The 24,165-nt window shown below is 44.5% G+C and overlaps 1 protein-coding gene across 4 annotated transcripts in view; it reads left to right on the forward strand.

The window, feature by feature from the left end:
- Positions 1–24,165, forward strand: part of PPARGC1B (PPARG coactivator 1 beta) — a 185,845-nt gene that overhangs the window by 132,151 nt on the left and 29,529 nt on the right. For all 4 annotated transcript variants that reach the window (XM_077327098.1, XM_077327097.1, XM_077327099.1 and 1 more), the window contains 2 exons: positions 20,171–20,383; positions 23,915–24,031. In XM_077327098.1, coding sequence (XP_077183213.1) covers positions 20,171–20,383; positions 23,915–24,031 — 330 coding nt within the window. The remainder of the gene's footprint in view (positions 1–20,170; positions 20,384–23,914; positions 24,032–24,165) is intronic.

Here is a 24,165-nt window from a genome sequence, read left to right on the forward strand (position 1 = left end):
AATGAGTGAAGGTATTCAACAGAACAATATATCCTAGAAATGTGTTGAAACCAGAAATAAAACTAGAAAACAGAAATAAAACAAGGCCAAATTAATATAATCTTAGAGATTTGATCAAATGCCTGTTGAAAGAGATAAGTGTTTGCCTTTATGACCGCTTATGCATTGGAGGTTTCATGCCGAGCTGCAGGCTGGAGTTTAAGTCATGGCAGGTTGCCCCAACTCTTCCTGCACCCACACGGGGGAGCATTTGGCCTGGTGCATTTCATCCATCCCGATTTGTGCTCCTGCATGAGAGCTGGGGCAGTGAAGTTCCCAGTGCGTAAATGGTCTATGAAAAGATAACAAAGCAGGAACCCCGGGAAGCAAAAACAGATGAATGCACAACTTTACTTTTGTTTGTTCTCTTTTTAAAATGTATATGTTGTATTTATTTTTGGTGTATCTGTGGTAGTTTGGTTGTTATGTTTGCTTTGGGTTTTGTTGTTGTTGTTGTTTGCTTGGTTTAGAAAACACATTCCTGATTATATTTTTTGTTGCTTGTTTTCTGCCCAATAGGCATGGGCAACTTGGCTCAGATAAACTGAAAATTGCCTGAATCAATGCTTTGGCCCATTTAAATACACCCCCCCCCCATTTTCTCAAGCAGTGCCTGAGGAGGCAGGGGGAGAGCATGTGTGTAATAGCTGATAATGATAGGCACCCTGTCACTTCCCTTTAAATCCCTTCTCAGCTGCCTGCGAAGGTGGGGCAAGCATTTAAAGGGACCAGCAACCACGTCAAACAGCTGATGATGAGATGATGACAGGGGCTCAAACTGGCTCTTTTAAATCCTTTCCCAGCTGGGGAGGGATTTAAAGGGAGTGGGTGGGATGTCTGTCATCATCAGCTGTTTGACAGGTGCTCCCTTTCCCCACTGTTCTGAGGAGGCAGATGCTGCTGCCTGGGAAGGAGGGGAAACAGAAGCATGTGCACAAAAGCCACGAAACATTTTGCATTCGGCCAAATCCAAAAAGGTGAACAGGTATTTGTGCATTTCGTTTTTGGCCAAATCATTTCTGGCCAAATCCAAAATGATACAAGTTTTTTGTTTGTGTGCACGTGCCTAGATTGTACCCCTACAACCTGATGTTGCCTGCCAAAATTCAAGCAGAACAAGAAAGGATCCAGTTTTATAGTTAAATTCTCACAGTGCGTGTTGAAAAGAATTTGGCATCCCAAGAAAGGGATTTTGAAATCCCAAGAAAGAAAGTATGGCAAAGGAGTCAGGGAGACTTTCACACAGCTTAGGGGTTTTCCACATTCTTTTTTTCCTTCTTTGTAAGTTCCTGTTGCTTCGGAGGGGATCTGTTCGGCATGTGTTTTGCTTCCTCTAGGGTTCACTTTGATATAACCTCACTTTAATTATGGCATAAGTACCTGCCATTTAAATCTGACAAGTGATTACACTAGGCATAAACTGATGTAATACTGTTCTGACCACTAAAGGTAAAGGTAAAGGTATCCCCTGTGCAAGCACCGAGTCATGTCTGACCCTTGGGGTGACGCCCTCCAGCGTTTTCATGGCAGACTCAATACGGGGTGGTTTGCCAGTGCCTTCCCCAGTCACGACCGTTTACCCCCCAGCAAGCTGGGTCCTCATTTTACCGACCTCGGAAGGATGGAAGGCTGAGTCAACCTTGTGCCGGCTGCTGGGATTGAACTCCCAGCCTCATGGGCAAAGCTTTCAAAAGGCTGCCTTACCACTCTGCGCCACAAGAGGCTCATGAAACCTCCAATGCATAAGCGGTCATAAAGGTTCTGACCACTAGACGGAGCAAAACACACACAGAACAGAATAAAGACTCCAGACAAACAGGGACTTATGAGCAAGGAAAATGAGAATATCCCTGTCACATTACCCTCCTATTTTACTCCCTTTTTCCTCCAGTTGCCAGACAGCAAGGTACAAGAAATTTATTTTACAAACTTGTGTTTTGTATTCACATTAGTTTTGCTAACTATATTTTTTAAAAACAGTATGTCTTGATTTGCCTTTTGATTAATTTGAATTGGATTGCGAGGTCTCTCTTGGGAACTGGTGGGGGATGTGGTGGGGGTCGGCCCAATATGACCAGTGATGGTAAACACCGGATGTGACACCATTATATTGGGGTATCCCAGTGACAGTCTGGGCAAAACCTCTATGGAAAAAATGGCTTCAATTATAGGGTTTTGCTCAAATATCAGAGTATTGTTAATGTGATGATGTCAGTTGTAGAACATGTAGGTTATGGGGCCTGAGTGCAAGGGACCCCCCACTTCCAACTTGGTAGAACCCTTGGTAGAACCCTAAGTTGTAAGCAGAGTTACACCCTTCTAGGTCAACTGAAGTCAAAAGGCCTAATTCTGTTTAGGTTGGCACCACCAATGAACCTTCTCCAAGGCACGGGGATGGCTACTGGCAAGATGCAGTTGTATGTACTAGGTACAGTGGTTGCTAGCCAGATTTAAAAGAATGCATTATCTCCTGTGGAGAGAGACTGTCCTAAAATATAGGTGAAATGTGTCAGAACAATCTATAAACAGGAAGAGGGGAACACTAGATTTCTGCTTATAGATGTTTTGATAAAATGCTTATAAAATGTGTTCCCACTAAGGTATTATTTGTGGGGGGAAACCACAAATGGATAAGTCTCTGTCCTTAGTTTGTCAAAGGAAAAGTGGTGTTATCTAAGTTAGCAAAATTGTATTGCCTTCTAAGAGTAGTAAATTTTGTTTCAGAAGATACCTCAATGTGTGGTTGCTGCAGGCTTCTCTGTTATTTTTTACCTGTGTGCTTCCTGCACAGTACGCATATGAACATAATATGCTACCCTAAACTAAGTCAAGTCCCTGGCATGTGTACATAGCAGTTTCCCAAGCAAGAGTCTTTACCTGTTTTACTGCTTTTCAATCAGAGGTGCTATGACCTGTACCTGAAGCTATAAAGCTGCAAAGTGCTTGTTGTAAAACCAAGATAGGAGGCAAAATAGCTACATACCATTACTTCAAGGGGAAGGAGCCCAGCTAGTTTAGGAATCCGTACAAACATTTTTTTTCCTGTTATGCATGCAGAGAGCAAGAAAACAATCCTCCTTTGTGTGTTTCATCAAAACAACCCTTTTAGGCTAGAGCTGTTCATCACTTAAAGCAAGGGACTTCTGAGTAGGCACCTTTTTGTTTATTTTTTGTTTTACATTGTTGCCATTGTGAGCATTTCTGCATCAACCATTTTGTTGTCAGTGTTCCCAATATACATATTTATTTTATAGCACTTTCTAATCCTTTGTATATCACAAAAAATAACATCCTCTTTAACGACAATAATTTTACTAAATTTTGTAGGGGGCAGAATAAAGGTGATGGCAGTTTTGTCTTAAGTGGAGAGAAACCATGATAGAAACTGGGGTTTTCAAACGGACCCAACATGAAATCCAGTCACTTCCCTCCTTGAGACCCATAAGGAGTCCTGGGTTATATTGTATACTGGCTGGGTTAGCCCTCTTAATTCTTCATTGCATGGACTTTTTTAGTTCTCTTCTCTTTCTGGATCAGGACAGGGAAGTTGCGGAAAAGTGGTTAAGGGTGGGGAGGGCAGGGGGGATCTAGGCTATTAATATCTCTTCTGAAGATGATTAGTGCTCCATTAATTTGCGCTTAGTTTCTAAATGAAGCAAGTATAGTAAAGCTAATGAGGAAGGAGAAGAGTGGGAGAGGGCTGCCGAGCCAATCGTCCTGTGATGTATTATTAAAGGGAAATTACAGGATACCGCTTCGTGCATCCAGTTGATTTTGAAACCTGATGGATTGTTCTGTGGCAGGTGGGAGGCAGTGGGGGGGGGGACTGTAGTTTCTCCTATGAAGCATCTCAAAATGACATGGCCCAGGAATGTTAATTTCCAGTGCACAGGAGGAAGAGAGCATTTTCTTTTATCTAACTCTCCAGCTTTGGCATCACCTCTACATCTCTGTGCACATGGATATTTATAGCTAAGTCTCCCTCTCGGTGCATTGCTCATGCTCTCTAAATATACGTGGTCCCATTATACAAATCACTGAGCTGAGATGCAGTGCAGGTGGATGATGGAGAGGCAAAAATGAAAGATTCACGGCTTGCTTAAGGGTGACAGGAGTTCCGCTGCAGACCCTACACGTTTCTGTACCACCTCTGGCTTTCGTCCCCAAGTAAATTGTTTCCCATTGGGTTATAGAGCCAGAAGTAGTGTCCCCAGCCATCAGGGCATGTTCTGAACCACCGCTACACTGAGGTCTTCTTGGGTTACGTTGATTTATCTCCCAATACATCGCAGCTGAAGTATCTTTATACAGCTTTCGCTGTATAAACATAAAAGGCTAAGGTCTAAGTGGGCGGAGAGTGGGCAGGGCCAGTCTGGGTGAGAGCCGAATCGGAAGGCGCAAAGCACCTTCCATTTGGGCCCTCACCAGTACAGACCAGAGTTCCAGTCAGTCGGGAGGCACGAAGCCAAAGTTCTGACAGGGCCAATGTTCTGACGGGGCAATCTGGAGACATCGCTACCAATCTGTCCCTGACCACCGCAGGGAGAGGAGGTCAGTAGGGCTGCCAAGGGGGATGAGAACAGAGGCTTGGACAGGCTGTGCCAGCCCTTTTCGCCCAAGGCTGTCCTAACTGTCATGTCCAACTGTAACACTGACAGAACTGGCAGGAGACTGGTGAGTGTGCTCCCTCCCCCTCCCTTCAGGCTTGCTGGGAAGGAGCCTTTAACAGCCCCTGACTGAGGGGAGGGAGGTATTTCTGAGAGCAACTCAGGTAAGTCTGTGGGCACTCCTTTTGAGGGGGGGGGATTTCTCCTTCTGCCAAATAATTGGCTGACAGGGAGGCCACAGAAAAGCCCCTTCTCATTGGCTGGGGGTTAGACACAGTTAAGCCATGTGTATTTCTTCTTCACAACAGATTTGAGGCCTGCTGCACAGCGTTGTTCTGCAGACAAAATTGGATGCTGTTGCAGAGGTTTTTTTGTCTCCTGTTTCATCTGCGCAACAATCCTATGATGTGGGCCTCAAGTCTTTCAATTCAACAACAACCTGTGTGGGAGGCCATAAATGTTTCTTCTCTACCACAACCCTGTCCAAAGTAGCCCTTTCTGCCTGGGGAGCTGATCTTTATACTCTGCGGATGAGCTGTAATTTCAGGAGCTCTCCAGGCCCCACCTGGAGGTTGGCTACACATGGGTTGGAAATATTCTTGGAGGTTTGGAGGTGGGAGTTCAAAATCGTACAATGCCTCAGAGTCCAGTCTTCAAAGGAGCCATTTTTGCTTGCAGTTGGGAGGGAGTGGTGCAGGTGTGTCCCTTCTGGGCTATGGGCTATGGCCAGCCCTTACCTGCAAGTGTTTGTATTCTGGGGAACAGACAGACAGACCAGCATCAGTCCTCTGAGTCTGGAAAGTGCAGGAAGATCTAAATAAATATTTACAGCCTGAAACCGTAAATAGTGAACAAGTAAATGGCTTGAGAGACATGGGAACAGAAGTGACTTTTTCCAATCTTGGCCTGGCAAATTAAAAAAACAGTATAAAAAACTTTACTAAGTTCAAGACTGCTGTGCACAGAGAGACTTCCTTTTAGGGTTGTCAGCTTCCATGTGAGGCTCTCTACCCCACCTCCCTCATGGGGAATCTGCTATGGGGAGAAGAAGGGAAGACAATTGGAAAATGCTTTGAGACACCTGAGGCCTGCTGGGTCACTGCAACACATTCCCAGTTCTCTCAGACCTCTCGCAGCCCCACATCCCTCACAGGTTGTCTATTGTGGGGAGACAAAGGGAAAAGGTGTTAGTAAACGGTTTTGAGACTCCTTTGTGTAGTAAACAACAGGGTACAAAAATCCAGTTCTTCTTCTAAGGAGCAACCATGAAAGAAGCATGTGGGCACATAAAATTTTATCAACAGTGAAAACATGGAGACAGAAGGAACAGGATGGACACCTGTGTACTGTGACTACCTCATGTGTATTAGGGCAGGGGGACATTTTGGTGTCTGTGGGGTAATTCACACAAGAAGGGATATGATGCAGAACTGGGAGGAAATGGTTGCCATGTAATCTCCCCCTAAGAAGAGTCCAGTCTGATTTTACCTTCACATATTTGAAGACATGGCTCTGGAAAGCTCATCTGTAACCACTATGCCACAATTCCCAAAGATCAGTCCTCTCCCATACTCAATGGACATTCCACACCACAGGTTCTTGACACCCATATCTCCACACCCATACCTTCATTTGCCACCACACCACTACAACCTACCACACAACACACAAATTCAACCCCATGCCCTTACAGACTGGACAATTCTTCCCACTGCCAAGCTCTAGCGCCCATTGTATTCTTGGATACAATAGGCTTTGCCCCTAGTCTATTATATATTCACTAACTTTACTTCCATGGATCTGATGCAGTAAGTTCAATGCTGGGTACAGCCTAAGACTTGACCTGGGCCCTGTTCTTAATGACCCTCAGCTTCTTTCACAGACATACTTGTTTATAAAGATGGAAATTCCTGGGTGGCTAGGATGTCAGACTGGGATTTGGGAGACTCATGTCCTGATTGTCACGCTGCCCTGAACCTTGCAGTTGGGTCTGTTGCCCTCTCTCCATCTCACCTCTCCCAGAGGTTCTTATGAGAATAAAAATATAGGCAGGAGAACTGTGAACTCTCTTTGGAGAAAGGGTGGGATAAACTGGAATTAAGGTGGCTACATCCATAGACTGAACCTCCTTGCAGTTCTTTTAGCCTGATATGGTGCTCCAGCAAGAACTAGATGACTAGATTCCACTGCACAATACATGGCAGTTTCTATTAATTCTCTGTCTCAGAGATTTTGACTCAAGAGGGTCCTGTGATAAATCACTGTGAGAGGTGGAGCCCCTCTAGCTACCTCTGGGTATTATTACAGTAGGAAGGGAGCAAGTAACCTGTGCAGATCAGCCTCAGGAGATGAGTTAGTAAGAGAACAAAGAAGCCTCTTTTGTGCTCTCTGGACTAACAACTGTAGAAAATATTCAGCCAGCCTACTGCCATCTCCTGAGTGCTGCTGTTTCTTTGGAGGTGCTCCAAATATTTGAGATTGGTGGACAGGTGAAAAACTGTAAGTTGGTGTCCAAGTGAGACATAGAATCATAGAATCATAGAGTTGGAAGGGGCCATACAGGCCATCTAGTCCAACCCCCTGCTCAACGCAGGACATGGAGCATGTGCATGGGCCTACTTCTTTCAAACACAATTCATTCACACATGTGTGAGTATGTGCACAACCTCATCTTTCTGCACCTGGGGCTAGTATACACCTGACAACTAGCAGCAGAATACATGGACCTACTCTTGTGCATGAATCAAGGCAAGCTGGACGTGGTCAAACAGATGACAAGACTGAACATCAACATTTTAGGAATCAGTGAACTAAAATGGACAGGCATGGGTGAATTTAATTCAGATGACCATCAGGTATAGTACTGTGGGCAAGACTCTCGCAGAAGAAATGGAGTAACCCTTATAATCAATAAGAGAGTAGGAAAAACAGTCTTGGGATAGAATCCCCAAAATGACAGAATGATCTCAGTTCAAATCCAAGGCAAATCATTCAACATCACAGTAATCCAGGTCTATGCCTCAGCCACTGCTGCTGAAGAGGATGAAGTTGACCAGTTCTATGAAGCCCTACAACACCTTCTAGATACAATGCCAAAAATGATGTGCTTATCATCATGGGGGATTGGAATGCTAAAGTAGGAAGCCAAAAGATAACCGGCATAACAGGCAAGTTTGGCCTTGGAGTACAAAATGAAGCAGGGCACAGGCTGGTAGAATTTTGTCAAGCAAATACAATGGTCATAGCAAACACTCTTTTCCAACAACCCAAGCGACAACTGTACACATGGATAACACCAGACGATCAACACAGATTGACTATGTGCTCTGCAGCCAAAGATGGAGAAGTTCAGATCACCAGCTTCTTGTTGCCAAATTTAGGCTTAAATTGAAGAAAGTAGGGGAAAGCATTAGGGCATTCAGGTATGAACTAAATCATATCCCTGAAGAATATACGGTAGAGGTGACAAATAGATTTAAGGAATTAGATCTGATAGACAGAGTGCCTGAAGAACTATGGACAGAGGTTTGCAACATTGTACAAGAGGTAGCAACTAAAGCCACCCCAAAGAAAAAGATGGGTATGGTAAAGGACCAAAATGGGAGAGACCTAACAGAAGTAGAAGAGATTTTAAAAAGGTGGCAAAATTATACAGAAGAACTACACAAGAGTGAGCTTAACATCCCTGATAACCATAATGGGGTAGACACTGACCTGGAGCCAGACATCCTGGAATGTGAAGTCAAATGGGCCTTAGGAATTCTGAGCAACAATAAAGCTAGTGGAGGTGAACCGCATTCCAGTTGAACTATTCAAAATCTTAAAATACGATGTAGTAAAAGTGATACAGTCAATATGCCAGCAAATTTGGAAACTCAACAGTGGCCACAGGATTGGAAAAGGTCAGTTTACATTCCAATCCCAAAGAAAGGCAACGCCAAAGAATTCAAACTGCTGCACCATTGAACTCATTTCTCATGCTAGCAAAGTTATGCTCAAAATCCTACAAGCTAGGCTCCAGCAATATGTGGACCGAGAAAGTATGATAAATATGATAAATAAACTTCCAGAAGTACAGGCAGGATTTCGAAGAGGCAGAAGAACTAGAGATCAAATTGCCAACATACGCTGGATCATGGAGAAAGCTAGAGAGTTCCAGAAGAACATCTACTTCTGTTTCATTGACTATGCTAAAGCCTTTGATTGTGTGGTGCACAACAAATTGTGGCAAGTTCTTAAAGAGATGGGAATACCAGAGCCTCTTATCTGTCTCTTGAGAAACCTATATGCAGGTCAAGAAGCAACAGTGAGAATGGGGCATGGAATCACTGATTGGTACAGAATTGAGAAAGGAATTCGGCTTGCCTATTTAACATGTATGCGGAGGACATCATGAGAAAAGTGGGGTTAGATGAGTCACAAATTGGGATTAAGATTGCAGGGAGAAATCTCAACAACCTCAGATGTACAGATGATACCACTCTAATGGCAGAAAGCAAAAATTAAAGAAACTCTTGATGCAGGTGAAGGAGGAGAGTGCAAAAGTTGGCTTGAAACTCAGCATCAAGAAAACTAAGATCATGGCATCTGGCCTACTCAATTCTTGGCAAATAGATGGGGAAGAAATGGAGGTAATGACAGATTTTATTTTACTGGGCTCCAAGATCACCGTAGATGGGGACTGCGGCAAAGAAATTAAAAGACGCTTAACCCTGGGGAGGAAAGCTATGACAAATCTAGACAGCATCCTAAAAAGCAGAGACATCACCTTGCCAACATAAGTGCGTCTAGTCAAGGCTGTGGTCTTCCCAGTTGCAATGTAAGGCTGTGAAAGTTGGACCATAAGGAAGGCCGAGCGTCAAAGAATTGAGGCTTTTGAACTCTGGTGCTGGAGAAGACCTAAGAGTCTTCTCCAGCACCAAAGTTCAAAAGCCTCAATTCTTTGGACTGCATCCCTTGGACTGCAAGGCGAACAAACCCATCAGTCCTAGAGGAGATCAGCCCTGACTGCTCCTTAGAAGGCTAGATCCTGACAATGAAACTCAGATACTTTGGCCACCTCATGAGAAGGAAGGACTCCCTGGAGAAGAGCCTAATGCTGGGAGTGATTGAGGGCAAAAGAAGAAGGGGATGACAGAAAATGAGGTGGCTGGATAGAATCACTGAAGCAGTAGGTTCAAACTTAAATGGACTCCGGGGAATGGTAGAGGACAGGAAGGCCTGGAGGATCATTGTCTATGGGGTCGCGATGGGTCGGACACAACTTCACGCCTAACAACAACACACTCAGGCGATTGGTGACATGGTCTAATGTGGGACCGAGAAATAAGTAGACAGACACATCTTCCTGTTAATTCTACACAACATTAACATTAAACAGAGAGAAAAGGTGAGAAATATTAACATTAAACAGAGAGAAAAGGTGCACAAGTCTTCTTCCCTCTCCCTCCACCATAAGGATGATCTTGGTTACTAATGCCTGCCAGCTAGTATTTTGTAGTGGAATTATTCACTGATTAGGAACTTTTCAAGAATTCCTTCCCACAGAGATACCTTCACATCCCAGCTTTATGCAATTCTGGTAAAAGGTCCAGAATGATTGCCAAACCATCGTAGCGGGATGCATATTTTCTGTTGAACTTCCTGAGGAAAAGATAAACAGAGCAGAAAGGCAGAAGATAGGTTGTTTAGGAATGAGTGGTACATGATTAAATGAATCCTGCTGATGTCCTGTATGCAGAAGTGGCCTTGCCAATACTGGAAGGAAAATAAATGTGTTCAGAGAATGCTGCACCCTTGGTGCCTTCCTCCAGGATGCTGTCATTATAGCCACTAACAAAGCTGACATGAATAGTTGAGGTTTAACACTTAAGATAAGAATGGCCGTAGGAAGCGTTCAAACTTAGTGGGGATTCCTCTCCTCCTTAAAGTCAAGCATAGCCTTAGGGTTTGAGAGCCAATTCAAATATTCCAGCAAGTGTGTGCTACAATCCTCCATACTGCAGCAACATGCATGAGGAAGTGGGACTTCGTTGTTTGGAGTCACCACATCAAAATGTGGCTATACCCCATCAATGTGGCCTCCCATATGAAAAATTAGCATCCCAGGAAAATCTAGAAAAGAAAAAAAATCCCACAAATGCTTCCTGAGGTAATATTGTCATGTGTATGATGGTTCCACCCTGACTTGGATAGTCCAGGCTAGGCTGACCTTGTCAGATCTCGAAAGCTAGGCAGGGTTGACCCTGTCTAGTATTTGGATGGGAGACCTCCAAGGAATACTAGAGTTGTGGCCTGGAGGCGGGCAGTGTCAAACCACCTCTGAACGTCTCTTGTCTTGAAAACCCTACAGGGTCACCATACGTCACCTGTGACTTGACAGCCAAAAAAGAAAAAGTGGTACCACATGGTGTGTTGAAGATCTTAATTGACTGTCTCAGGATTAGAATTTTCAACTGCTCTTGTGACTTAGCCTTTCAGAATCATAAGGCAGATTCTCGTGAACAGGGTGTTGCTCTCAAAAAGCTTCCTGGTTTGAGTGGATTCTCATAGAATCATAGAATCATAGAGTTGGAAGGGGCCATACAGGCCATCTAGTCCAACCCCCTGCTCAACGCAGGATTAGCCCTAAACATCCTAAAGCATCCAAGAAAAGTGTGTATCCAACCTTTGCTTAAAGACTGCCAGTGAGGGGGAGCTCACCACCTCCTTAGGCAGCCTATTCCACTGCTGAACTACTCTGACTGTGAAAAATCTTTTCCCTGATATCTAGCCTATATCGTTGCACTTGTAGTTTAAACCCATTACTGCGTGTCCTCTCCTCTGCAGCCAACAGAAACAGCATCCTGCCCTCCTCCAAGTGACAACCTTTCAAATACTTAAAGAGGGCTATCATGTCCCCTCTCAACCTCCTTTTCTCCATGCTGAACATTCCCAAGTCCCTCAGCCTATCTTCATAGGGCTTGGTCCCTTGGCCCCAGATCATCCGTGTCGCTCTCCTCTGTACCCTTTCAATTTTATCTACGTCCTTCTTGAAGTGAGGCCTCCAGAACTGCACACAGTACTCCAGGTGTGGTCTGACCAGTGCCGAATACAATGGAACTATGACATCTTGTGATTTTGATGTGATGCCTCTGTTGATACAACCCAAAATGACATTTGCCTTTTTTACCGCTGCATCACACTGCCTGCTCATGTTTAGTTTACAATCCACAAGTACCCCAAGGTCTCGTTCACACACAGTGTTACCTAGAAGCGTATCCCCCATCCAGTAGGTATGCTTTTCATTTTTCTGACCCAGATGCAGAACTTTACACTTTATTAAATTGCATCTTGTTCTCATTTGCCCATTTTTCCATTGTGTTCAGATCTCGTTGAAATCTGTCTCTATCTTCTGGAGTATTTGCCAGTCCTCCCAATTTGGTGTCATCTGCAAACTTGATGAGTAGTCCCTCCACCGCCTCATCTAGATCATTAATAAATATGTTAAAAAGTACCGGACCGAGCACCAAGCCCTGAGGTACCCCGCTACTCACCTCCCTCCACCTCCCTCCAGTCTGATGAAACACCATTGACAACAACTCTTTGAGGGCGGTTCTCTAACCAATTCCCTATCCACCTGACTATCTGAAAATCCAGATTGCAGTCCTTCTATTTATCCATCAGAACATCATGGGGAACCTTATCAAAAGCTTTACTAAAATCCAAGTAAACGACATCAACCTAATTTCCATGATCCAGCAAACCTGCTACTTGGTCAAAAAAGGAAACCAGGTTGGTCTGACAGGACCTGTTGGAGACAAATCCATGCTGACTTCCTTGGATCACCAAATTGTCCTCCAGATGTTTGCAGATTGCTCCCTTTAATATCTGCTCCATTATCTTCCCCACAACAGAGGTCAGACTCACTGGTCTGTAGTTTCTCGGGTCATCCTTCCTCCCTTTTTTGAAGATCGGAATAACGTTTGCTCTCTTCCAGTCCAGTTGCCTGTTCAGGCCTAAAAGCTGCAACTCTGCCCTTTTAAGAAACACCCCAAAGTACTAAGAAGAGGTTAAGCACCCCATGGCATTATTAGAAAGCAAATCACAATATTGAAATTATTTGTCAGGAGCCAAACACCATATGACTATAGTTCAGTTCGTATTTGGATACCTGGCCCGATCTGGTTACTGTAATGTTAAGGTAGCAAGAGTGTTGGCTTATGGCAGCTTAGAACTAAAGAAGCATGAAATAGCTTGCATGTTCAGTCAATCTGGAAAATGAGAAAGTTCAGCAAAGCCTTACTTCTTCAAAACAGTTGGTTGTTAAAATCCACTGGTTTGCCCTTTTCTGTACCTTTTCCTTATAAACAGCATTCTTATTTCCAGGAATTATTTCAGTATACACCATACTGTTTAGTGACCTGAAAGTCTACAATTTAAGCAACTGGGATGCATAGGTTGATTGGAGTGTATAAATAGAAATGGAATGCAGGACTGCATGACCCTGTCTGCCTCCGTGTGCTAGAAAAGTAACATTGAGAATTGATGAGGCACTCTTGGCCTGGTTTCCTAGCAATTACAAGTGATTTCCAATATCTTTTAGTAGCATCTTGTGACAGCATATCATGCTTGAGTCATCTGAGATGTTTTGCAAAACTGTATCTTATGCAGGCACCTTGCTGGTTTCACTTCATAACTAATCTGGATAGCAGGGACTTCTCTCATAGTATGGAGTGTTGTTTGGTGTGGGTTTCTGCATGGAAGATTGTGCCTTAAGTCAGGAAGTTGGATTTTGTTATCATTGGGTTCTGTCCAGGTCTGTGATCTTGCACTGTAATTGTATAGCATTAAGACGCTCTTATGAGCAAGTCATTTTCCTGAAGGCTTTGCCACAGCTTCTTTTTAACAATTCTTTCATTGGAATTGGGAACTTTTGTCACGCAAGAGGCTGATGGTGTTTTGTTTCACTTTGAGGGGAAACAGTAAGGTAGGTTGTAGGTCTTATGAGGTTAACTACCAAAAAAGCCCGGTGCAGCCTATGCAACGGGTGCCAGAATGGGGTGAGCGGGTGGCCTCCTGTCTGCCTTAGGCCGGGAAGGGCTCCTGGTGGGTGGCAGGCTTCGACCGGCTGTGAGAGGCAAGGGGCTTCCGTCCCCTCCCCCGTGGTGAAGGGAAGGCTCGCTAATGGAACCTAAGAGCATGTTGTAGTCTTCACTGCTCAGGGGTGGGCGGGGGCTGTCTCCACCTTGGCATGGAAGAGAAGCTGGCACCACGCAACTGGAGCTGGGCTACAGGAGGTGCGGATTGCAATGCCGTGTCCAGGTCTCTGTCTGTTCCTAGGGCTACACTGACGTGGCAGGCAGCCTGGCATGCATTTGGGGGGGGGGGATCTACTGTGGAGAAGGAGGTGCTCTGGGGGAGGGGGATGTGAGGCACCACAAAGTGGCAGGAACTTCCGGGCTGAGTTAGGTGGGAGTCGGAGGCGGCTGGGGTGAGGGGAGGGGGAAAAGAGACGTGCAACTTTGGAGCCTGTCACTGAGTTGGAGCCCCCTCCTCTTGTGGCTCGGAAGTCTGCCAGCTCCACACAGTGGTCAGGGAACAATTACACAGCTCGCTCGCCCATCCACCCCTGCCACCTCCCCTGTGACCCCCCCCCCTTAGGCTTGTGGCAAGGGAAATAAAAAGGGAAAGGGGTGTCCGCATTGCATCGAAGTGCTGTTTTAAATGTTTGGAGGCTTTTTGAATGGCTGCGTGTGTGCATGCTTGGCTGTGCTTGTTTGTAAGGAGCTGGCATGTTGGAGACAAAACGGTGGCAACCCACATGGGGTTCAGAGTGAGGCTTCTTCTCTGCGTTGCCTTAGATGCAGCTGGGTGTGACCTCTTGTTGTGCTCTACAGTGAGCCAAGCAGGGCTTGGTTCCAAGGGTGCTCCCCCCCCCCGGCACCAAAGGGCTTGCGTGGCATGGGGAAGCATTGGGGCCACTTGCGAGGCCCCACAAGATCTCACTGGGCCACGGGAGGCAAGGGCCTTTCCGCCCTCCCCCCACCGCAGTCCAGGGCCTGGCCTGTCACCTGTGTTGCTGTCAGTGTCCAGGGGCAAACTGGCGGCAATGCCATCAGATTGCCCTTGGGCAGCAGGCCATGTCCAGACTGTGGCCCAATCAGGGTGGCCAAAAGATTGGACAGGTCTAGCCCACTCTCCACCCACCTAGCCCTTTCTCTTTTATTTATACAGCGAAGCTGTATAAAGAAGATAGGCAACAAGAATGAGGTAACTTTGTATAAAAATAAACACTAGATAATTGTCATAAACAAGTAAGTGTTTCTGTTATTCAGACAGGTCTTTAATCTCTGCTTACATAAGCACCTATTAGATTCTTGGTCTTACAGACACTAACGTTGGTGAAGGCAGAAACATTCACGTAAGTTCCAGTTTGCTTCCTTATCCACTGGCTAGGGATCACCCCTTGGAGGTCTTTCCCTCAGGTCTTTTTAGGAGGTCTTTCCCTCAGACTTGATGGAACTGGATTACACTCCCCACTTCCCTAACTCAAGATTCTTCTTGATCCTCTTACAGTCTACTTTACTCTCTCATTGTCAGCAGTCAACTCCCAACCCAAATCGTATACTCTCAAGAATTCCATTTGAATCCTCTGTCAGTCAGGGTTCTCAGACCAGCTTGCACTATTAACCAACCTGAGATCAAATATGTTAATTGATGACATCACCAAAGAATCCCCTATAAGACCACAGAGATGTAGCCTCAAACTGTGTAGCCTATCATCTGAGATACAGGAGATCTGGTTGGGTTTTTCATAATGCTCAGAAAAGCTGCAGTTGATTGTAGACTTAGTTGGTATCCTAAGCTGGGTAGGCATGATAAGAGACAAGCAAGGAGACTTTGTTTTTCACTACAAAATCAGAGTCCAGTAGCACCTTTAAGACCAAAAAAGATTTAGTCCATCTTTGTTGGTCTTAAAGCTGCTACTGGACCCTGATTTTGTTGTGCTACTTCAGACCAACACAGCTACCCACTTGAATCTATCCTTATTTTTCACTGTTGCTTAGTGCATTATAGAGTTTAGGCTAAGGATGCTTGATGCTACCCCGGCACATCACCACACCTCACTGCTGTTCCCTCCACTGATATAGCTCCACCTGTGCTGGGCTTACACACGGGTGCAGTATCAGCACCATGGCAACATAACTCTGAGTTATGCCAGCAGCCTTAACAAAGTATGTTGTCTGCAGTATGTCATTCTTCTTGGTTAAAACATGTCCAAAATAGGCCAGAAACAGAAAGGAAAGAAAATATATAGCAAGAAGTCAGGACATGGACAACTGCTATTTTAATATTGCAAAGTGTATTTTTCTTTTAAAGACACTTTGCATCAAACACTGTTGTCAAACAAAACAGCCAAATCATTAAGTATCTACATGTACCATAACGACCCATTATGCACAGGGGGAATAATGCACATTCAGGGTGGAATGGCGGCGACTAAAATCACTGATAATGCACGGTGCCGGCTGCAACCGGCCGCAGAGTTGGTGCATGCCGCCGAAAAAGCCGCATTAGCGAAACGCGGAAGAAAGCACAGCTTCCGGGTGACCGGGGCGCAGCCAGAAGCGGTACCGGGATTGCCGCGTGCATAATTGGTTACTCTGGGTTTTGCCGCCGTCGCGCCCCGTCCCGTGCATAACCGGTGTGCTTCGCATCTTCCCCCTACGCCTTTTCCATGTGACCCGAAATCGCCGTTTAGGCAGCCGTGCATAATGGGCCATAGTGTACCACAATCAAAAACGAATGTCTTATAGAATCATAGAGTTGGAAGGGACTTCCAGGGTCATCTAATCCAACCACCTGCGCAATGCAGGAACTCACAAGTACCTGCCCACCCACGGTGACCCCTATTTTATCCCCAAATGATCCCTCAGCCAAAAATCTTCAGAGTCGAGCCTGGACTGGAGGAAATTCACCTACTATCCCACAGTGATGATCAGCAGTTCTCTGAGTATGCAAGGAAAGCCCACAAGACGCAAACACTGGCACATCCTTTCCTGCCCACATACTCAAAATCTGCCGAAGTTAATAAAAATCAGCATTTCTGTCAGATGACTATCTAGCATCTGCTTAAAAGCTTCCAAAGGAGAACCCACCACCTCCCAAGGAAGCCTGTTCCACTGAGGAACTGCTGTGACTGTCATGAATTTATTCCAGATGTTTAGCTGAAAATTCTTTTGAATTAATTTCAACCTATTGGTTCTGGTCCGAACCTCTGGGGCAACAGAAAATACCTCTGCTCCATCTTCTCTATGACAGCCCTTCAAGTACTTGAAGATGGTTATCATATCACCTCTTAGTTGTCTTCTCTCCAGGCTAAACAAACCAGGCTCCCTCAACCTTTCCTCATACGACTTGGTCTCCAAACCCCTCAGCATCTTTGTAGCCCTCCTCTGGACTCACTTCAGTTTCTCTACATCTTTCTTCAGTTGTGGTGCCCAAAACGGAACACAGTACTCCAAGTGAGGTCTAACCAGAGCCGAGTAAAGTAGTAACATCACCTTGCATGATCTGGACATTATGCTTCTTTTAATAGAGCTCAAAATCCCATTTGCCTTTTTAGCCACCGAGTCACACTGCTGACTCATGTTCAGTGTATGGTCTGCTAAGACGTCCAGATCCTTCTCACACATAGGCCCATTATGCACGGAGTGGAAAGTCCACATTTGGGGTGGAATGGCGGCGGCTAAAATCACCAATTATGCACACCGCGGGCGGCAACCGGGCGCAGAGTCAATGTATGCCGCCGAAAAAACCACGTTAGCGAGATGTGGAAGAAAGTGGAGCTTCCTGGGACCAGGGCGCAACCAGAAGTGGCTCCGGAGTATCCGCGTGCATAATCGGATACTCTGGGTTTTGCCGCCGTTGCGTTCCGTCCCGTGCGTAATCGGTTTGCTTCACTTCTTCCTCCTCCTTGTTCTCCATGCCACCGTTTCAGTGGCCGTGCATAATAGGCCATACTGCTGCCAAGACAAGAGATGCATTTGATTTTTCCTTCCTAAATGCAGAAGTTTACATTTTTCACTATTAAAATTCATTTTAGCCCAGTTTTCCAACCTATCAAGATCATCCTGCATTCTGATACTGTCTTCTTGTGTGTTTGCTACTCCTCCCAGTTTAGTATCATCTGCAAATTTTTTAAAAACCTCTATTCCTTCTTCCAAATCATTTATGAATATGTTGAACAACACAGGGCCCAGGACAGATCCCTGACGCACTACACTCATCACTCCTCTCCAAGAAGATGAGGAACCATTTACAAGCACCCTTTGGGTGCAATCTGTCAACCAGTTCTTGATCCACCTAACAGTAATAGGATGAATACCACATTTTACCAACTTGCCAATAAGACTATCATGTGGAACCTTATCAGAAGTCTTACTGATATCAAGGTAAACAATGTCCATAGCATTCCCATGATCTAGCAAGGTAGTAACTTTCTCAAAAAAGAGATAAGGTTAGCCTGGCATGACTTGTTCGTGAGAAAGTAATTACAGACATCCTCTCTAGCTGCTGAAGGACCAACTGTTTGATTATTTGTTCTAAACATTTGCAAGCTATAAATGTCAAGCTGATTGGTCAGTAGTTACCTGGATACTCCTTTTGCCTCTTCTTAAAGACGGGACAATATTTTCATACCTCCAATCTTCTGGCACTTCACCTGTTCTCCAAGAATTGTCAAAAATAATGGACTGAGGCTCAGAAATTACATCTGCAAGTTCTTTTAGTCTCCTTAGATGCAATTCATCTGGCCCAGAGGATTTGGTTTCATTTAAAGAAACTAGGTGTTTATGCTGTTTATCCTAGGCCATGACTCCTATCCTCATCACATGAAATGATTTTGCCATATGGAGCAAGATTCCCCTTGCAAGAGAAGACTGAGGAGAAGTAGGAATTGAGCAATTCTGTCCTCTCTTCATCACCTGTTACAATACCACTTTCTGGACCCCACAATGGTCTTGCCATGTTCCTATTCTTTTTCTTACATTGAATATAACTAAAGACTTGTTGTTTTTAGCATTTCTTGGTAACCTAAGCTCATACTGAACTTTAGCTCTCCTAACACTTTCCCTACATGCATTGGTTATTTGTTTGTATTCCTCCTTGGTTATAAGGTCCTCCTTCCATTTCCTAAATGAGTCTCTTTTATTATTCAATTCTTTTGAAAGCTGTTTATGGAGCCATTCTGGTTTCTTTAGGTTCTTAGTTTTCATTCTCAAGGGAATTGTCTGTGATTGTGCCTTCAGTATTTCAGTTTTGAGAAACTCCCAACCTTCTTTGGCTTCCATCTCCTTAACTTTTTCTGACCACAGGATTCTACCCAACATCACTTTAAGTTTGTTAAAATTTGCTCCCCTGAAGTCCAACCTGTACGTGACTACTTGTACGATAAATCCATTAGATTTAAGGTATTTAGACTTCTTAAACGAGGCCATATATTTGTATGTATATATGCAGAGATAAATATGAATGCAATATGAAACCAAAGGGAGAAATTTCACTAAATATATCTATGCCTCTTTTTCAGGTGTTGGGTTGAGTTCCCCAGTTTTTCTGGTCCTGGCTAAACCTTTTAAAGGCCTTTCGGTGCAAGTGCATATTTCTAATATCAATGGCAAGCATGGGTAGCAATTGCACCTTCAGGTGTTGTGAACCGATCAGACATGGAACAGATCAGATCATTTTGGTCACTTGCTTAGAGCTACTCAAGGAAGCTTTGATCCGCACTATAAAGTTGCAGCCTTTACAGAGGCTCTGAATGGTAACACAGGAGTGCAACATATTCAGATTTGTGCTATGTAGCATAGTTACAATTAACATAATGCTGTAAACCATTCACTGCATCATGCATTTATGACAGGCCAGGAGGTGGCTTTCTTCCTTCTGCAGCTAACGCTTTTGTTGCATTTCCAAGTATCAGGTGGAACAGGGCTGTGCGAATTTACCCAGGCACTTACTGTGTCGTGGAGCCAAGAATATACATTTGTAATCATAGTGGCATTGTTAGTTCTCATATTTATGCTCGGGGGCGAGGTCACCCATCCTCAATATTTTAAGTTGAAAACTATGATACTCTGCTCTGTTACCACTTGTAGAGAGGGAAAACAGACCAGGTAAGATCTCTTTTAGAAGGAAGATTTTCCTTTTGTAAAACTGAAAAAATCAGTAATGACCAAAATAGTTGGAATTTGTTTGGATTAACATATGCCTTTGATATGCAATTCACAATCCAAATGGGAATACAGGAGTAGTTTATTGTGTTATGAATCTAAAAGGCATCTCGTATTTCATGTTTGAAAAGCTGCATTTTCTGTCAAGTATATGAATAAGCTTGCTGTTCAGCCAGCATGCTAGCTGTTTGTTGAATGCAATTGCGTTCAACTTGCCCTCCTGTAGGAGACGCTTTCCTTGAGATGCCTCTGCTTGTTCATTCTTCTTACAATCTCTCTGTCTCTTGCTCTTCTGCCTCTTTCCTCCAGATTATAGACAGCGAGAATGAAGCATTGCTGGCAGCTCTCACCGAGACACTGGATGACATCCAGGGAGACGACATGGGTCTGGCTGCCTTCAGAAATATGGACGAGGGGGACATACCCAACAGCGGCCGCACATCACCCACCCCCTCTCCCAAACCTGCTGCCCCTGTCTCGAGGGGGCTTCCTCTGGCCCCAGAGGTTGATGAGCTGTCTCTAGTAAGAACCCACTTCCTACTGTTTAAGGTGGATTTGGATGCGCCTCTGATAAGCCGGCTGCATGGGTATGATAGGAAGCAAAGGTCTGAATTTTTTCATTATAGGCTTACAATTATAATGATACAAAAGCATATGCCTGTTGATTGTATACGTATACATGTGTGCCATGTCATTGCTCTCACTTTCTTTGCTCCATTACCATCCTCATTGGGGGAGGGGGGGAAACTGTGGGACTGTTCTGGGGAGGGAAACGGGTGGGCAAATTAACACACCTTCCAGATCTGTAACCATTTGAACCAAAGCCTTGTTTTATAGCAGAGCCCTTTTCCTGGGGATTTTCTCTCCCATCCCAACATCCCGATTCAGTCTTCAAAATGCTGTTCTCTTGCATGGCCAACCAGCTCAGTCCATACATCCCCCTGGGCACCAGTTCTTTTGGGCAGGATTGAGTGTAGTCTTCACTGTTTTCAAAACAACAAAAAATGAAAACATTTTCCCCATAATGATAACCTAATTTAACCTGAAAGTAATGTAAGTTTCTTTGAGTCTCCCATGTGCAAAGGAGGACAAAAGGCTTTCTAAATAACTCCTGGGTCTGGAAAATCTGGACTCTGTGGCCTGTATAAATTATGCAGATTTTGCATAACTCACTCTGCCTTGTGGGGTGCTGTGGCTCTGCCCCCAGTTCCTAGGAAATGTATTGTGAGCCTGACATGCTTTCTGAGTATTTGCTGTTTTCATCTCACCAGTGTCTCAAACTAAGTAAGTGAACTTAGGCAAGCCATTCTTCCCCAGCCCTGTGTCTTTCAGACAGGGAATGACAATAGGGCTGTTGTAATCTGTACAATATGTATGTAATTGAAGCACTTTGAACACTAACAGTGCTATGTAAGTGCTAAGTCAGTCACCCTGTTAGCTTCTGTGTGTTTTCATGTAAGAGATTTTTTAAAAATGAAAATTAAAGGCTTTTCCAGGTGCAGAATGCTGCAGCCACTACACCCTGTTGTTTCTAAGGAATTGCAGAATACCCAAAGCTTTGCCTGCAGCTGCCATATACAGCTCAGGAAATGTGGGGCCTTGCCTAGGCTGCAGTCCTAGCTATTCTTGGTTCTCTGCAGTTTGTGTTGCAATTTCCTTATCCATTGCCTTGCAAGGAAAATCCACAGACAGGGAGATGGAACTCTTGATTGTATCTCTGCTGAGAAGGCTGCCACATTTCAGCCTAGCAAGAGTACAGCAAGTCCTGAAGGGAGTCTGGAGAGCTGGAAGTTTTCCATTAGGTTCTTCTTGCCTTCTATTACCTGGCCATGTTTTTAACTTATCTGACACAACAGAGGAATTCTTATCCCCTCTTTGATAGGTAGAGTTTGGGTCTGGAGAAGTTGGTTTGTAAATGAGGGCCCTGATCTTTCATTTTTGAATCTTATCTGTCATTAATAAATGTCATGATTTCTAAAAGCATATAGCGGCATCTGGTGGTGAAACGTGTGCATTTTCACTTCACACAGAAGTGTGCATGTGCATGGGTGTATATAAAAATATATATCACACATAAAATATATATATCACACAAATCCATATATGTGTATATATAGGATGTATACGTTACAGGGAAGGGAAGGAAATTACTTTTCATTTTTGTTCCCATGGAGAATTCTTTATCATCATATAACACTAAACTGAAATGTCACTGTGTTTTAATGAAGAGTGCAGTCATTTGACCGTGGGAATCTAACTGCTTGAGTGAGCTTAATTTTTAAAGAGATTTTTGAGTTTCCAGAGTGCCTTTGAAGATTTCCCCCTGCTGCATATTTCCACAAGAACCAAATCCGTCATTTTGTTTCTGATCCCTTGTTGTCTTCAGTGTGAGAATATGAAATACCTTTTTCAAAACAAAAATATCCCAGCCATGCAATCCCCATTAGGCGGTGATACTGAACACACAGTTGTGTTGCTTCACCCACAGCATCCTTGATGGGATTTGGACAGAGTGCGTCAAAGATCCTTGTGGCATTTGGACAAAGCACATGGCAAGCGGATGGACGAATTAATCCAAGTCCTTGTTAGAATGTTACACCGGATTGATGATTTTGCTGCAGCCAGTGTGTGCTTGCCAGTCGTGATACACAAGTGTCTTTGGGTGAGGGGAAAGTACTGACATTAGGGAAGACAGGCCTCAGTATGTCACTATCAATACCAAGAGGCAACTTAAATAATCCCATGGAAGTAGGTTCGGGTATTGTGTCAACAAGCTCAGTCTTCACCTTGTGACCCAAAGCCATAAGGGGATGTTTTCTTCTGTAGCTTAAAGGATGCTTGTGGGTGGGGAATCAGCATGCCACTTTCTCGTAGGTCAAATTCTTGACTCCTCTGGTCTCCTCAGTAGTCTATGTTCTAAGGGAGTGGGCAAGTGTTGCACTCAACCTCCATCTGGCTGGAGGTTTTAGTTTGAACATGCAATGCAACATTGCTCCCACCCCTCTCCTACCAATATTTCCCTGCCTACCTAGGAGGTCTCTTCCAACTCCCACTCCTGGGCTGTCTATTCTGACATTTCCCACACCAGGAATCCAGCCAGCGCAGTGTTTGTCTGGTCGCGGGGCTAATTTCCACTTCCAGACACAGGGCAAATGAAGATCTGCATCACATCAGGTTTAGGACCACCCCGGCATGGCTCCAGTGTCATCCAGAAGTGAAAATTAGCCCTGTGACCTGACAAGCGCTGCACGGAGCTGGACTCCTGGCGCAGAAAAGGACTCTGTTTCACCTCCCGGTATGTCACTCACAAAGAACCCACTTTGGCAACTGATTTTGCATTGATGGGTTCTGCAGTGTCCAGACAGGTCTTATGCTGCTAACAGGAAGGGGCAGGATTCCCTGTAGGATTCTCCAGAAACATTAGGAGGAATACCCAGAAAGGGTTGGTAAAGTGTTCTGAAGACATCAGTGTAAAGTATTAATAGCAATTGTCTCACAGGCAATAATTGATGATCCCTGCAGCCAAACGGTTCTCCAGTATAACATTTTAAAAACCATTCCCAGTTTTGAGTATTTCTTTCAGGGTTTTTCCATGTCCCCATCAATTGCAAATCTACATAGGACACCTGCAAGTTATTCAACATCCTAGCTGTGTGTGCAGGATTTTTACCACATGAAGCCCATGAACAGGGTTGTGCTGTCACTTTTGAATTGAGGCTTCATAGAATTGGATCCTGGGCAATATCCAGAATATGTTGGATTTGCAAGAGACATGCCTCAAAAGTTAGCTTTGTCAAAGCCACAGTAGCCTTCAGCCTCGGGTATGTTGGAAGCTTCCCACAGAGCTGGGAATGTCAAAACTCATGGGGGATGATGGGAAAGTGGTACCTCATGCTGAAGTAACTGTTTTGGTTTAATACTTCTAGTCTGGATCACTGCCCAATTGTTCATTGTATGACTTGTGTGTAGGGAAATTGGAGAGAATTTAGCCAGGGGTCACTGTTCATGTATTCAGGAATTCCCACTCTTTCTTTCACCACAACCTTTTTGCAGCTGAAGAAGTTGCTTCTTTCTCCATCTAATGTGCCTGCAAGCTATGAATTTCCAAAAGAGTCAAATGTGTGGCGATCAGGAGCACCCAGATCCAGATCCCAGAGGCCCTGCACAAAGGTATTGTCCATCTCCACGTCCAAGGCCTAAGAGATTGTCTATTTATTTACTTACTTACTTAATTTACCTTAGCCCCCCTAGAAAACCAGAGTGTATGCATGGCAGGAAACCTCACAAAAAGTCTGTCCAAAAAG

This window comes from Paroedura picta, chromosome 3, assembly GCF_049243985.1.
Source record: "Paroedura picta isolate Pp20150507F chromosome 3, Ppicta_v3.0, whole genome shotgun sequence".
Taxonomy (NCBI): Eukaryota; Metazoa; Chordata; class Lepidosauria; order Squamata; family Gekkonidae; genus Paroedura; species Paroedura picta.